We start from the raw sequence: 15,245 nt of genomic DNA, 5'->3' as shown, positions 1-15,245 counted from the left end.
TTTAACTTCAGATATTTTTCATGTTGTTTATGATCTTTGGGCATTACTTCTGGTTTTACATATTGAAAAGTATGTTGATAATTATCCTACAAACTACACAGTACTGTAATGAGATGCATTTGTGCAAATGAGTGAGCATGCACGTCGAGAGTGTGTTAGAGTGTGTTCCATGTGCTCGGGTCAGTAACCAAATTATCGTGTACACATGTCCTAATTATTGGAATAAAATCAATTCAGCAACCCACTCAGAGCCATTACAAGTACAATGTTTTCATTGGAGATTTTAATCTAAATTGGTTAAATGAAACAGACAGTTCCCCTACATAATCTGTTTATTACAGAAAATAACTACAGGCAATTGATATCTTTGTATACCACTCACAACAAAACAGCTATAGAACACTTTAAAAATTGGCAGGAATCTCAGGCACAATTACACATAATAAAAAACATATTTTTCAGACCACAAATCAATATGTGCATTAATTAACTGGTTTGATACAGAAACATAACTTCACTGTAAACTTTCTTGAGTGTTATAAAAAGAATGATACAAGCACACCTAGATGTAATATGATGAATACTACAGGGACTAGTATGTAATATAATAACTACAGAGATTTGGTGATGTTTAATAATGTCCCAATCCCTGTGCCCTTCCCTGTCCTCTCACAGTCATTGTCAGGTAAACTTCAACTAGTTGATTTGTTATATTGCAAATGATTTAACAATATAGCATGCTGTGTTTCCTAATCAACAATCATTCTTTATGTATTGACAGTCATTGCTAGTCAATCTATTTACAGGTAATTTAATAACTTTTTCTTTTCTTTTTCAGTCATGGACTATCACTCAAAACCAGCTACATGTACTAACAGCACCAGTACTTCTACACAAAACAATGAATTTGTTGGTTACATAAATAAAGCTTCTCCTGTGTATAATGAAAAGTTCTTTGAATGCCAATTACAGGAAGAGATGAAACAATAACTGGAGCAGTGTGCTTCTCTCGAAGAAAGCACAAGGTTTTTGCAGATTACGGTGGAAAGAAGAGCCCCATAAAAGTTAACAAGTTCATTCTGGACACCTCTTTAAACACCAATGATATGTTGATGGAAGATCACTCTTGTGACCTATTCCCTGCTTGACCTTACGGTGTCAGTCAGAATGGTATTGTGGGAGAATTTATTAACCAAGTAGGAAACAAGTAGTGGCATGCTTTACTGTGGTAACTTGTGATTCATTAAGTTTTGTTCGTTCACCTTGATAATACTAGTTGTTACTAGATGAAGTAAGTATAGGATTTGAATATATTTATATTATACTTATTGAAGAGAGAAAGAAATGAAAGTTACTAAAAATGACTAAACTGGGCTTGGAACCTCTCTATTATAGAAGACAGACACACATTTTAAGATTTGTTGATGAGTGCATTGCAGATAGAGTTCCCAGATACCTTTCTAATTATTTCAATGTAAGAAACCGTGACATTCACCACCACAAAACTAGAAATAATAATGACCTTATTTTAGAAAAAATTAATTTAGAATGCACCAAGCGCGCTTTTTTCTACAAAGGTGCAAAAATTTTATAATAATTTTTAATAATTCTTAGAATTTATAACTGTTCGATCTTTCGTTTAGTGAAACTATTTTGTAATATTGTAATTTGATTTTTATCTATATTTTAAATCTTTTTTATTTTTATTTTTATATTTTTTAATTTTTTACAGGACCTGCATTGATAGCAGTTTTTTTTTCTTAAAACTGAAGCAGCAATCCTACATAAATATGTTTATATTATTATTATTAAAACCGTCTCATTTGGCCCATGCAGCTAACAAAGTTCGGCAGAAGCTATGACGGAAAGAGCCCACCAGCCTTGAGTTCGACCTAGAGGAGGACCACATACCTGATGATTTCCTTCACACCGACGTCCATGTCTGGGACTGCCAACACCTGATTTTCGCAACCGAGCAGCAGCTTCACCACCTCAGCAAAGCCAAAACTTGGTACGTTGACGGGACCTTCAAACTTTGCTGCCATCCATTCACCCAGCTGCTGTCCATCAACGCCTTCATCCGGTATGAGGACTACATTAAACAAGTGCCTCTGCTGTTTGTTCTCATGTCCGGACGCAAGAAGAGTGATTATAAACAGGTAAATACCAGTAATAGTACATTACTTATGTCAAAAATCCTTCAAAAGTCACTGTAATTCTCTTACATTAAGTTAAGTACTTGCCCTGACAAAACTTTACACGAATTTTCTCGCAGTATGTTACAAATCACTGTAATTCTCTTTTAAGTGACTTGCCCTGACAAAATTGTCCACGAATTTTCTCCTAGTATGTTTTCATTACTCTTTTAGGCTTAACTCTATACATTCATGAGTCCTCTGGCATAACTTTATTTCTTTGGATTCTCTTAAGGTGCTAAAGAAAGTTCTGGAATTTCTACCGACGCCTACAGCAGTTAAGAGGGTGATCATAGACTTCGAGCGGGCTATGTGGTCAGCGATTTGTCGTTTGCTGCCAGAAGTTGAGATCAAAGGATGTGTCTTCCACTGGACTCAAGCTCTATGAAGAAAGGTTAGTAGGAAAAATTGTAACTTTTACACTTAGTATGAAATATAAAATGTGAGATGTGAAATGTTCAAGATAAGATAAGATAAGATACATGTATAAATGTATAAACCGGTTGATCGTTTGTAAGTTAGTACGGAGAAAAACAAATATCAAATGTGATATGCAAATTATGAAATATTGAGGATTTTTGTTTATGATAAGATAACCTTTATTTTGAAACGATGAGTTTTGAAACGAGGTCATTTTTTAATGAAAAACCTTAATTATTTTTTCTTACTTACTTACTTCAGGTCCAGGATTTGGGTCTTCAACAGTCCTACAGGGATGACCGCAGAACTCATGACTTCATCCGTCACATGATGGCATTGCCGTGCCTTCCTGAAGACAAGATTGTACCACAGTTTGAGCGTTTGGAGTCGCAAGTAACCGAGGAGGGAAACCTTAGACAGTTCATCCAGCTGTCGACCTGGACTGTCTTCCTACGGTCCATATGAACGAACAATGACATAGAGGGCTGGCATCATGGACTTCACCGTCGCGCCTCCAGCAGATCTCAGCTTCCTCTGTATCTCCTGATCGATCTGCTTCATCGAGAAGCCCGGCTGACATCCCTTCACATCCGGCTGGTGTCTGAGAAAAAGCTGAAGTGGGTACAGCGAAGAAAGTACAGGAAACAGCAGGCCAAGATATTTAGCCTATGGGATGAATATTGCAGCGGGGACAAGAACGCCAGACAGCTTCTAAGAGCTTGCTCATATATCAATGGGCCAAGCTTCTGAACAACCTGCTAGGTCACTGGACTTAGCAGAAAAACCAACGGCTCCTTTAGGAGCCACCACATCTTCAAAAGTCAATGATCAACATGAGTTATTATTTTGAAATAAAAATTAAAAGAAACAGAAACCCAATAAAACCTAAACGAACTAAATTGTAGCAAAAGTGTAATGTACTAAGTCTGATACAGATTTCAATTGGGGGCTAATCGACTTTTTCTTGGGGGCTAATCGACTTTTTCTTGGGGGCTAATCGACTCAGTGGGGGCTAAACAACCTACAACCGATCCTATACCTACAACTCTAGTTGTCAAGTGCATTGATGTCCTCTTACCAGCCCTAACCAAAATGGTTAATATTTCACTTGAAAGTGGTCATTTTCCCTCAGCATGGAAAGAGGCTTTGGTTGGACCGATTCTTAAGAATGGTCTTGACACTGCTTTTAAGAATTATTGGCCTGTAAGCAATCTTTCCTTCATCTCTAAAGTAACTGAGAGAGTTGTGTTTCTTCAAAGTGAAAAAACATGATCTTTAGCCATCAGTACAATCTGCCAACAGAAAGAACCATAGTACAGAAACAGCACTTTTGAAAGTTACTAACGACCTCCTGATGGAAATGAATTCTCAGCATGCTGTTCTACTAGTGTTATTTGACTTGACTGCTGCCTTTGACACTGTTGATTATAGATGTTAAGCAACCTAAGTTTTGCCTCACAACACCAGTCTTATCTCAGCTTCACTGGCTTCCCATCAAGTATTGCATTGAGTTCAAGATTTTACTGATGACTTTTAAAGCTGTTCACAGCATGGCACCAGATTATATTTGTAAATTAATCAGCCAAAAGAAATCAACAGAATGTTCCCTCAGATCCAGCAAAAAAGTCATGCTTGAGGTTCCAAGAGGCAAGATATTCCCAACACTTAGTTGTAGAGCACTCTGTTATGCTGCCCCAAGGCTCTGGAACAATCTACCCAGTGAGATATCCAGCCATGACTCTCTGTCAAATTTTAAATGCCATGTGAGAACATATCTTTTTAAACAAGCTTTTAATTTGTAGTAGAGTTTTTATTGTTTATTTTATTATCTATCATTTACTATCATTTTACTTCATTTTTAATCTTTTTATCTGCTTTTAAATTTTATTCATTTTTAGTCTTATTGTAAAGTGCATTTGATCATGTGTCATGGAAAGTTGCACTATATAAGTTTTAAGTGTAGTAAATTGTCAAATCCTGCCGCTCCCTACCCCATAAAAAAATCAACAGTCCCTTATTCCAACTACTTGCATGCATTCTTATGCATATTACAGCTTATCTATGCTAGTTCTACCTTTTAGAGTTTTCAACTTCTAAGCAGTAGTCACATGCGCCTTTAAGGTGACTTTTTTAAACTTAGAATCCATTTTCTAAGTTAAAAAATAGGGATCAAACTCATAAAACCTTTGAAAAAACAGATTGCATTCATTGTGTGAAAATACAGGAGACCTGAGAAACAGTCATGCCTAGAACTGATCAGTAAAAATTCCCCGACAGAGTGGGTGGAGTTCCCAGCCTCCTTAATGTGGATAGCTTGAGGGGTTTTGGTTTTTGGAGCCCACTGAAATTTGACTAATGTTCTGTCTTCTACAGGTCTTCTCCACTTCATAGTGCACAAACTATTATTCAAACACAACCAAGCAATAGTACTCGGTTTGATATTTAAGAACCTCCAAAACCCACCTCAAACAAATTTTCAGTTTCAAAAGGGAAGTAGAATAACTAGCTGCATTGAAAAGATGCAAGTTTAAATGTTTTCTATAGTGACTGAGCAATATTTACATCAGTTTTCTCTCCAGTTTCCATTTCCTAATAAATAGGGTAGCCAATTGATGTTTTAATCGACTTCCTTTTTGACATAATGATCATGGGAATCTTTCAATCCTTTCATAGCACTGCTATATACATCTAAAACAAGTGTATCCCAACTGTGTTCATTGAGTAGACCACTTCTACTTGGTTCCTTTGATGGGCAGAAGCTCCATTTCTTGCTTTGGATAGACGATTTCAGTCAGAGATTCACAGTTTAGTATGATATCAGTAATTAAGATCGTGAGCCTAGCCTGTCTGTATTTTGTTCTAAATATTGTTTTTCACCATCAAGAACCTCTTTATCTTGATGCAGTTAGGGCAGCAATGAGCAGAGCAGGACAGTGCCATGATGATTGTACAAGACTGAGTGAACCTGACAGCTGATACACCTCTACAGCTTTGAGTGGGTGATATGGCTCCCATAGGGATGCATGTTATACCCCATCAGAAGGAGTTCTGAAGTCAGAAGGAAACCACATTGGGACAGTGATCAGTATACTGTATATGGCTGTGGAGTCAGGTACATTTTTCCATGAATTGCAAATCGCCCACTTCCTTGCGAAAATGGTGAACTCGTTTCAAAAAAGGTAAGAGAAATTAATCAAATAGTTTTACACTCCTTTTTTCCAATTTCCTATGCTGCTCTTTCAAGCTACTCCTACAGCCAGTTTTTTAGATGTTGAAAATGACTTATTGTATCACTCAATAAGATGTTTACATTTTCAATCATTGCTTTGAATATACATAATAGAAAGCAAACAGAAATAAACAGCAAACAAAAAATGGAGAGAGATCATGCAATCATTTTAATTGCACATTTTCATCCAAGCAGGTCTTTTTCAGAGCTGACCTTTTTATATCATGTATCTACTTTTAACAATCATCATTTTGGAGAGGGGAAAGAAATATAGTGACAGTGGTCAAATGTACAATTTGCAGTTCTGCAATTCTCTGGTGTGGAATGCTTGGTGAAAGTACAAATGTCACGCAACTCTCCCAAAAGATACTTTTTAGGTGACTAACTATTAATTTTTTTCTTTTAAATACATTTTTTCATTTCTGCCATCTGGCTGGTCTGCATATTTTTTGCTGAACCAGTCTTTTTCATAATCAATATGTCAAGTATTTAAAAGGAAATGATCCAAACTACCAAAATGAAGATTTTTATTTAGCAACAGCAATAAATGTTGTTTTATGAAAGTTCTAGCACCTATGAGGAAGACAGTGACAGCGGACAAAGCGTTGTCAGAGAAGATGTTGAAAGGGACAAATCCTTGGATACCAATGATTTATCTTGTGAAAACATATTGAATACTCCAAAAAGGAACAGGAAAAGGAGAATTTGGTAGGTGGACAATGATTCTGGAGAGGAATCAAATGCACATGAAGTATGTGACTCAAGTGATTTTGACTTTTCACAGGAATAGTTAGCCCTTTTTTAGAAGCACCACATGTCTAAAGCTGCCAAGGAGGACATGGCTATTAGACCAAGGCTATTAAAACTTACTTTGCTAGTCAACAACAGTGTTGCAATGTCATACTACAAATTTAACAAAAGACACAACAAGTGCTTACTTCCTTTTAAGCTTATAGAACTCTGCCTAACATTTCACAAAAAAGCATAAAAAGACTTGTGCGTAAACAATGATTGTGGAGATGAAGGAGTGAAAGTTGAGCCTCTAAGGTTTTGCAGTACCTATAATACCACAGATTTAAAGACTGCTACAAGGTTGGAGCAAAATGTAAAAGGAAAAAAAGCATGTACATGAGAGAATATAGGAAGAAGAAAAAGGCCAGTGAAAGTAGGAAGCAGACATCTAAAATCAATGAAGTAAGCGCCAAAAGGAATCGCAATCCTTACCTGAGGGAATATATGAAAAAAAGGAGAACTGATGAAGGTAGGATGCAAAAATCAAACAACAGGAATAGCAGTGTTCTGTCTGGGATAGATGACCAAACTTCTACCACTACGAAAAACCAAAAAAAACAATGTCACTGTGAGGTAGCAAACCAGAATAGAGAATGTCACATTAGAGTAGCAACAACTGCCACAAAAAGTAGTAATGATGAAGACCTAAATGAGAATCATCACATTTCAAAGTTTCATGAAATAGTGTCGCAAGGTCCATTATACATCTGTAGCTGTTGTGACCAGCTATGGTATAAACACAGTGTTTCTTCAGCCAATACATTAAAGAAATCAAATCCTGCAGCTGGGGAAAAATACCTTATTAATAAAGTAAGTGTCAAACATAAAGAGTGGCTTTGCAGAACATGCTACAAGTACTTAGTAAAGAATAAAGTTCCTCCTACTGCTATTTTAAATGGAATGCAATTTCCAAAAAAACCAGATTTTTTTGACTTGAATGAACTTGAATGTAGACTTCTTGCAACAAGACTTGCATTTCAAAAATTATTGCAAGCTCCAAGGGGAAGGCAATTCAAAATTCTTGGAAATGTAGTTAATGTAGTGGCAGAAGTATCCAATACTGTTAATGTGTTACCAAGGTTACCCAGTGATACTGATACAATTAAAGTAAATTTAAAGAGAAAATTACAATACAAAAGTTCGGCAATGTCTTTCAATGTAAGACTGCATAAAGTTATTCAAGCAGCTAACTGGCTCATCAATAACAGTAGCCTGTATAGACAAGAAGGAATAACAGTTAATCAGGTCTGGGGAATAGAATATAGAGACAACTGTTTGGTAGATGAAAGAAATATTGAAAATGAACACAAAGGGCTACAAAATATTGTTAACAGTTGTGTTAATACTTCAAGTAATACTAATTGTGATGAAGTTGTAGAGACTGAAGATCAGTGGAGTGAAGATGAAGTAGAAATACCTGCTGGAGTTACTGACACCATGTTGACAAACACAAATTTTGTTGAGGACAATGAGGGTCAACATATTTTAAATGTTGCACCAGGTGAAGGGAATAAACCTTTAAGCATATTCAGAGATCAATATTCTGAAGAATTGGCATACCCTGGCATATTTCTTGGACAAAAACGACCAGAAAATAAAGAGAGATTGGTTAGCGTGCATTACAGTGACATTTGTAAATCTGAATTGAGGCGGTCAGATAGAAGAGTGGCTATGTGTGTTGAAAACATATTCTTTAAAACAAAGAAACTCCAAATGAAAATACTATTAGGAAATTCCCAAGTTGCTCTTAGAAAGTGCAAAGGGAATAGCAGAACTTTAAATGCAGCACAACTTAAACAAGAAGGAGCAATAGAGAAATTGATTCATCATGATGATGGATTTCAGTTTCTTAGAGCATTAAGAGGTTCCCCACCATATTTTGAAAAAGCAAAGAAAGACTTGTTTGCCATGATAAGACAATTAGGACCAGCCTCGTTATTTTGTAGTTTCTCTTCAGCAGAAACTCAGTGGATTCATTTGCTCAGAATACTTGGAGAGTTGGTTGACCACAAACAGTACACTGATACTCATCTGGAAAATATGAACTGGGATGAAAAATGTAGGTTAATTCAAAGTGACCCAGTATCATGTGCTAGACATTTTGATTATCAGATCAGTCAATTTCTCACTAACTTCTTCTTGAATAAGTGCCAACCTCTAGGAAGGATATCTGACTGGTTCTATAGAGTAGAATTTCAACAACGAGGTTTACCTCATATCCATATGCTTATATGGTTAGAAAGTGCACCAGTGTTTGGAATTGATGATGATGCAACTGTTACAACGTTCATTGATCAGATTGTAAGTTGTAAATGGCCAATTGATGACCCACAACTGCAGAAACTAGTGAACAGACAAATTCACAGGCATTCTCACACATGTCGAAAGAAGTCAAAGAGTGAATGTCGATTTAATTACCCGCAACCTCCTATGAGAGCAACTGAAATCATGTATCCTTTAGGTTCAGATATATCACAACATGAAATTAAAAAACATAAAGAAACTTGGAAAACTATTAAAAAGCAACTAAATGATTTAAAGGATGGTGAATCAATTACTTTTGAGGAGCTGCTTCTTAAACTAAGTATTACTGGAAATAACTATAGATTAGCTATCAGGTCAGCTTTGAATTCTCCAACTATATTTTTAAAAAGAGAACCAAGTGAGTTAAGAATTAATAGTTACAACCCAACTTGCCTTAAAGCATGGAGAGCAAACATGGATATTCAATTTGTTCTTGACATCTATGCGTGTGCTATGTATATAGTATCATATATTTCTAAAGCACAAAAAGGAATGAGTGAACTTTTGCGACAAGCATGTGCAGAAGCGAGGAAAGAAAATTCCAACATCAAGCAACAAGTCACGGATATTGGAAACAAATTTTTAAATAGTGTTGAAATTAGTGCACAAGAAGCTGTCTACATTGTTCTCCAGCTCCCTATGAAGAAGTCATCACGACAAGTGGTATTCATAAATACTGCACCTCCCGATGAAAGAGTGCAGCTCCTAAAGCAACTTAATGAAATTAAAGAAATGGAAGATGATTGTGAAGAAGTGTATACAACTGGTCTGTTGCAGAGATATGTAAAACGTCCTTTCAGCCTTGAACACCTAACATTAGCAGATTGGGTAGCATGGTATGACTTGTCTCAAAAGCCTTATGTAAAGAAATCTTTTCAAAATGATACAGATAAACTTCCTTTAGAAACAGGCACTGATGAAAATGATAATACCCTACCTGATGAAAGTAGGAGCAATAAGGAAACAAATAGAAAAAGATCATCAGCTAGAATTATTAGAAGTGTTTGGTTTAACAAAGAAAAAGACCCAGAGAAACACTACCGTGAATTAATTATGCTCTTCACATCATGGAGAAATGAGGAAACTGACTTAATATCCAATTGTTCTTCTTATAAGGCCCGATTTTTACTTATGAAAGATGCCATAAATGACCAAATGAAACAATATGCTGTTTACAGCGATGAAATTGATAAAATTCAGGAGCACATAAATGATAATATTCTGAGTGATGATCAGTTTGATTCAATAGCACCATTTACTCAAAATATAGAATACCAAGGTGAGTATGAAGGTGTTCATGACCTACATCCTGACTTCAATGAGAACTATGACCTATCAGAAGATGTTGGAATTCCTTCTGTGACAACAAGTACTGAACCACTAATATTAAATGAGCTGCAAGACAATGATTATAGACAATTAGTACAAACACTAAATAAAAGGCAAAAAGAGTTTTTTTATCATGTCTTGCATCTTATTAAAACATCAGACAAACCATTTTACTATTTTCTCTCTGGAGGAGCTGGAGTGGGTAAGTCCCATCTTGTCATAGCATTATATCAGGCAGCATTAAAATATTATAACTCCAGACATGGAGAAGATTTCCAAGAAGTCAAAATATTGTTGCTTGCCCCTACTGGAAAAGCTGCTTTTTCTATCAGAGGTAACACAATACATAGTACCTTGCAAATACCAGCATGCCAATCACTTAAGAATTACAAACCACTAGACTCTAGTAGACTTAACACTTTGAGATGCAAACTTCATGCACTTAAACTAATATTTCTAGATGAGATATCTATGGTAGGAAATACCATGTTTAATGTACAAATAAACAATAGATTAAAAGATATTAAAGGCAGCAAAGAGGCATTTGGGGGTGTTAGTGTTATTGCACTGGGTGATTTATTCCAGCTAGAACCAGTTATGGAGAGATATGTGTTTAAAGACATGAAAGACTCAGAGTATAGAGCTCTTGCTCCCAACCTCTGGAAAGAACTTTTTACCATGTTTGAATTACAAGAAATCATGAGGCAGAGAGAAAGTAAACAATTCGCTGAAATTCTTAACAGATTAAGAGAAGGTAATCACACAACAGATGACATTGCCAAACTTAAAGAGAGGTGCATTTCAGAAAATTGTAGAGACTACCCAACTGATATTCCCCATCTATTTATACAGAATTCTAAAGTAGATGAGTGGAACAATAGAGTCCATATGGCAGCTACTGGTGATAAATACACCATTAGAGCTTTAGACAGTGTTATAGGTGCAAACTCTCCAGAACTCAGAAGTAAGATATTAAACCAAATACCACTAGATCCTAGAAAAACCAAGCAGTTAGCCTCAAACCTTCAACTTGCTGAGGGTGAGAGAACAGAGATAGCATTAAATGTAAGAACTGATGATGGTATCACAAATGGGGCAAGTAATATTATCAAAAAGATTACATTATATGACAAAAGTAGACCATCCGGTATAATTTGGGTACAGTTTGACCATGTTGATGTTGGAGAAAAAACTAGACATGATAACAAGCAATTGTATTTGCAAGGAATTGAACCTACATGGACTCCTATCAAACCTATCATTGCACAATTTGCAGTAGGAAGAAACAGAACAGCCCAAGTTGTAAGAAAGCAGTTTCCATTAAGACCTGCAGCAGCCAAAACCATACATAGATCACAAGGTGACACAGAAACTAGAATAGCTGTTAACTTTAACACCAAAAGAGCAATACCTCGTGTGCATTATGTAGGACTCAGCAGAGTAACAACAATTGATGGATTTTACATAACTGACCTTTCTGAAAGTAAAATAGCTGTTAATCATGATGTTAAAGTTCACATGCAGCAGTTACGCACAGATCGCCAAACCAAACTTTCTAATACTCCGATCTATGAATTAGACCCAAATACTTTTAAAATTTGCTTCCTTAATTCAAGATCTCTGCATAAACATATTGAAGACATACGTAGTGACCTAAACTATTCAAATATGGATATCAATATATTCTTAGAAACAAGACTGTATCATTTAGATAGCAATGCCAGCTATGCCATAAGTGGGTATACTATATTTCGAAATGACAGTGAATCTGCAATACTTACTACAAGGCCCTTTGGTGGAACAGCTGTATACACTAAAATCCCCTTTAAGCCTGGATATCCACTGGCCAAAAACACCAATGGAGTAGAAATAACCATTATCAAAGTTGTTGCCATTCCCCATGTTAATATCATAGGTGTGTACAGGTCACCGAAAGTGTCAGTCCAACAAATGTGTCTAGCATTGACCCAAATTCTCAATAGTTGCTGTTCTGATTTTAATGTTTTTCTTGGGGATTTTAATGTTAATTACTTAATTCAAAAAGAGAAAGTTCCCCTCAATAACTTGTTTATAAGAGAAAACAATTACAGACAATTGGTATCATCCTATACTACTGATAATAGAACAACTATCAATTTGCCTGAATCACAAGTGACTGTACACATTCTGGAAACATATTTCACTGATCATAAAGCAATATGTGCATTGATTAAAACTTGATGTTGTTAAAAATTGAATACACATGTAACTACATGTAAGATGTTTGAGAATGCCATAAGGTACCAATAGAATTCAATGTAGGAAGATTAATTCAGAAATTCATTTGACATCCATCATAATTTATGCATGTATTGATAAGATATTCCAATTTTTCAGATCACAAGCCAGTGTTTTTGCATAAATTGAAGGATAGAAACTTGAAAATAGGCACACATGTGAAGTCAGTTAGTTAACTGTCAAGTAACTGATCTAAAAATACTAATTTTCCTTAATGAAATTCCTCAACAAGATAACCTAAAACTATAATGCAATTCTGAAGGTTGTTTTGCTTTTTGGCAACCTTCTTACACTTTTTTGCATCAAAGAATAAACATAGGGATAGAGGTAAGCTTTCAATTTTCTTCAATTTTATTTGGTTTCCCCTTTCTCTCAATAGTAGCAAACAATTTCTTAGCCAGTGTATATAATAACAACTAAATATACTTATTTCTCTGTTTAAATCTAAGTACCTTCTCCTCATTTTAAGTCTTAGTGTCAATACCAGTAATTTCATGTATTATCCCATTTTTCCCTTACAGCCTGTTCCTGAAAAATGGAGGATGAACTTACTGGCTATCTTCATAACATTTCTCCTCTAAAGAAAGGTTCTAAAACCACATGGTTTGATATGCAAATTCAAACAGAAGCAGAAGTTTTTAGGGGGGTATGCTTCTCAGCAGCAAAACACAATGACTTCAAAAAGTACAGTGAACAGAAAAGCCCCATCAAAATCAAGAAATTCAACATCGATGCAACAGGAGATACAAAGAGTGTACTGATGAGCCCTAGAATCCAATTGGAACCACTGCCTGAACTCAACTTTGAACCAATCACAATCCCAACAACTGTCAGCATACCATCCATTACCTCTGTTAATCCTGGACAGCTGGTTGATGTCAAAGCCAATCTCCTTTACTTGTCAGGAGAGAAAAAGGCTAATACCATGAATGGCCCTAAGAGTAAGGTGGAAGCAACTCTAAGAGATCCATTTGGTTCTATCAGGATAACTCTCTGGGAACAGTATACTAATCAGGTACAAGAAGGGAAAACTTGTGCCTTCAAGAACCTGAAAGTAAGAAAGAATGGTGACTGGCATGAATTAACAACAGCAAGAGATGGATCTACAACTATCACAGAAGTTGAGCCATTCAAAGAAACATTGGCCACCCCAACAGACATCCCAGAATCATTTCTTATTTCTAAATCAACCGCTGAAATACTAGGAATTGCTCAGTTTTCAGTGTACCACTCCTGTCAGGTGTGCAAGAAAAAGCTTCATGATGAAAACACCAACATTCTGAAGTGCGGTAATTGTGGCCTTAAACAAAAGTTAGCAAAGTGTAGCAAAAATATCTACCTGCAGGTAGTGGTGAAGATCGATGATAACACCAATCTTACACTTACAATTTTTGATCAAACAATAAAAAACCTACTGATTGCAATAGGAAAAAAAGATATGCCCCAAACAGAAGATAACATTACTGAAGTTTTCCTCGATCTACCTCTGGTGGAAATCGCTTACAACAAGAAGACTAAAATTGTCACTGATGTTGTGCCAAAGGCTTAATTTTTGTTCTTGAACTGTAAGCTAAGTTCACAAGTTATGTTCAGGTTCATTTAATTAGTAGAAGGGACCCATGTTACTTCCAGTTACACAATATTGAAATGTTCCAGTTAGCTTTTCCTTTGTTTATTTATTTAGAGAATTTTGAAAAACGAACATTTTATGTAATTAATCATTATGATGATACTGAATGACATCGTTACCTTTCGACTGTATTATTTCCTTGTTTTCTCATGGACAGCAATATGTCTAGTATTGTGTATATTGCACCAAGCATTTGTATTTTTCATGTGAACTGTCAGCTAACTGAAAGGTCTGTGTCACAAGTTTGTGTTGAATGCAATTACATCCTTTCCAATTACACAGTATCGAGTTCTTCCAGTTTCGTTGCTTGATTCACACTGAACTAAAGTTTTGATGGAACAAGTATTTTCCATTTCTCCGAGTAAGCCCTTCACTTATCCCATGACATGTAGTTATTGGTACTTTGTAATCCATAAGAGTACAGGCTAGATATATGTTTCCTTTAAAGATTGGCAGTTTCTGGTTTAACAAATGTTACGTTTTACATTCGTCGTTTGTTAGCAGTGTTCTTTGCTTATGTACTTTCTTACAATTGCAATGGACTAATATGTTACAAAACCCCACAGTGAGAATCAATTCAGCCCAAACCTTTGGCAAGAATACATTATATCACAAGTGGTCCTAAAAGACACGTGCCAGGTCGCTTAAAGGGAATATTCTTTTGCGCATGATGTTGTACAACATGTAGAGCTAAAAAAGCCTCGCAAATTCCTTTAAATTTGTCGGTTTGCAATCCTTTTTTCTTCTTAAGATGGCTCGCGTCGATCACTGATCCGTGTGGGAATGTGAAAATTATCGTAGACATCCCGAAAGGTAAAAAATTTTAACGAAAACCTTTGTTCGCAATTCATGGTTCGTGTAGAGGTCCCTAATAAGTTGTTACACATTCTGTTCCTCCAAAAGTTACTAGTAGAAGGGAGAAGAAAATTTGAATGCACAGTAGAAACAAGGATTAATTAAATGCAGTAGGTAATCAAAATTACAAATTAGAATCAAGTAATCGGTATGAAATCATGTTAAATTATACGGATGAAAAGGGCGAAGTTGCGATTGAAGGTTACGAGATTAT

At 35.8% G+C, this 15,245-nt stretch overlaps 2 protein-coding genes and 1 pseudogene across 3 annotated transcripts; all 3 read left to right on the top strand.

The window, feature by feature from the left end:
- Positions 1–1,672: 1,672 nt before the first annotated feature.
- LOC149042776 (uncharacterized) lies at positions 1,673–3,365 on the top strand (annotated as a pseudogene). The gene is made up of 3 exons (XR_016188840.1): positions 1,673–2,159; positions 2,431–2,589; positions 2,877–3,365. The product of XR_016188840.1 is annotated as an uncharacterized LOC149042776 (transcript).
- Positions 3,366–7,369: 4,004 nt separating this feature from the next.
- Positions 7,370–12,536, top strand: LOC149042775 (uncharacterized). Its single transcript, XM_089213488.1, has one exon. The coding sequence runs from the start codon at positions 7,537–7,539 to the stop codon at positions 12,487–12,489; it is 4,953 nt and encodes a 1,650-aa protein (XP_089069614.1). The 5' UTR covers positions 7,370–7,536; the 3' UTR covers positions 12,490–12,536.
- Positions 12,537–12,737: 201 nt separating this feature from the next.
- LOC149042774 (uncharacterized) lies at positions 12,738–14,109 on the top strand. The gene is made up of 2 exons (XM_089213501.1): positions 12,738–12,873; positions 13,068–14,109. Exon 2 carries the CDS (start codon positions 13,082–13,084, stop codon positions 14,093–14,095), a length of 1,014 nt encoding a protein of 337 aa, XP_089069627.1. The 5' UTR covers positions 12,738–12,873; positions 13,068–13,081; the 3' UTR covers positions 14,096–14,109.
- Positions 14,110–15,245: the final 1,136 nt, after the last annotated feature.

This window comes from Pocillopora damicornis, chromosome 7 (genome assembly GCF_964200805.1).
Source record: "Pocillopora damicornis chromosome 7, jaPocDami1.2, whole genome shotgun sequence".
NCBI classification, from domain to species: Eukaryota; Metazoa; Cnidaria; class Anthozoa; order Scleractinia; family Pocilloporidae; genus Pocillopora; species Pocillopora damicornis.
The sequence above is the reverse complement of the archived record's forward strand: the minus strand, read 5'-3'. Positions and strand labels throughout refer to the sequence as shown.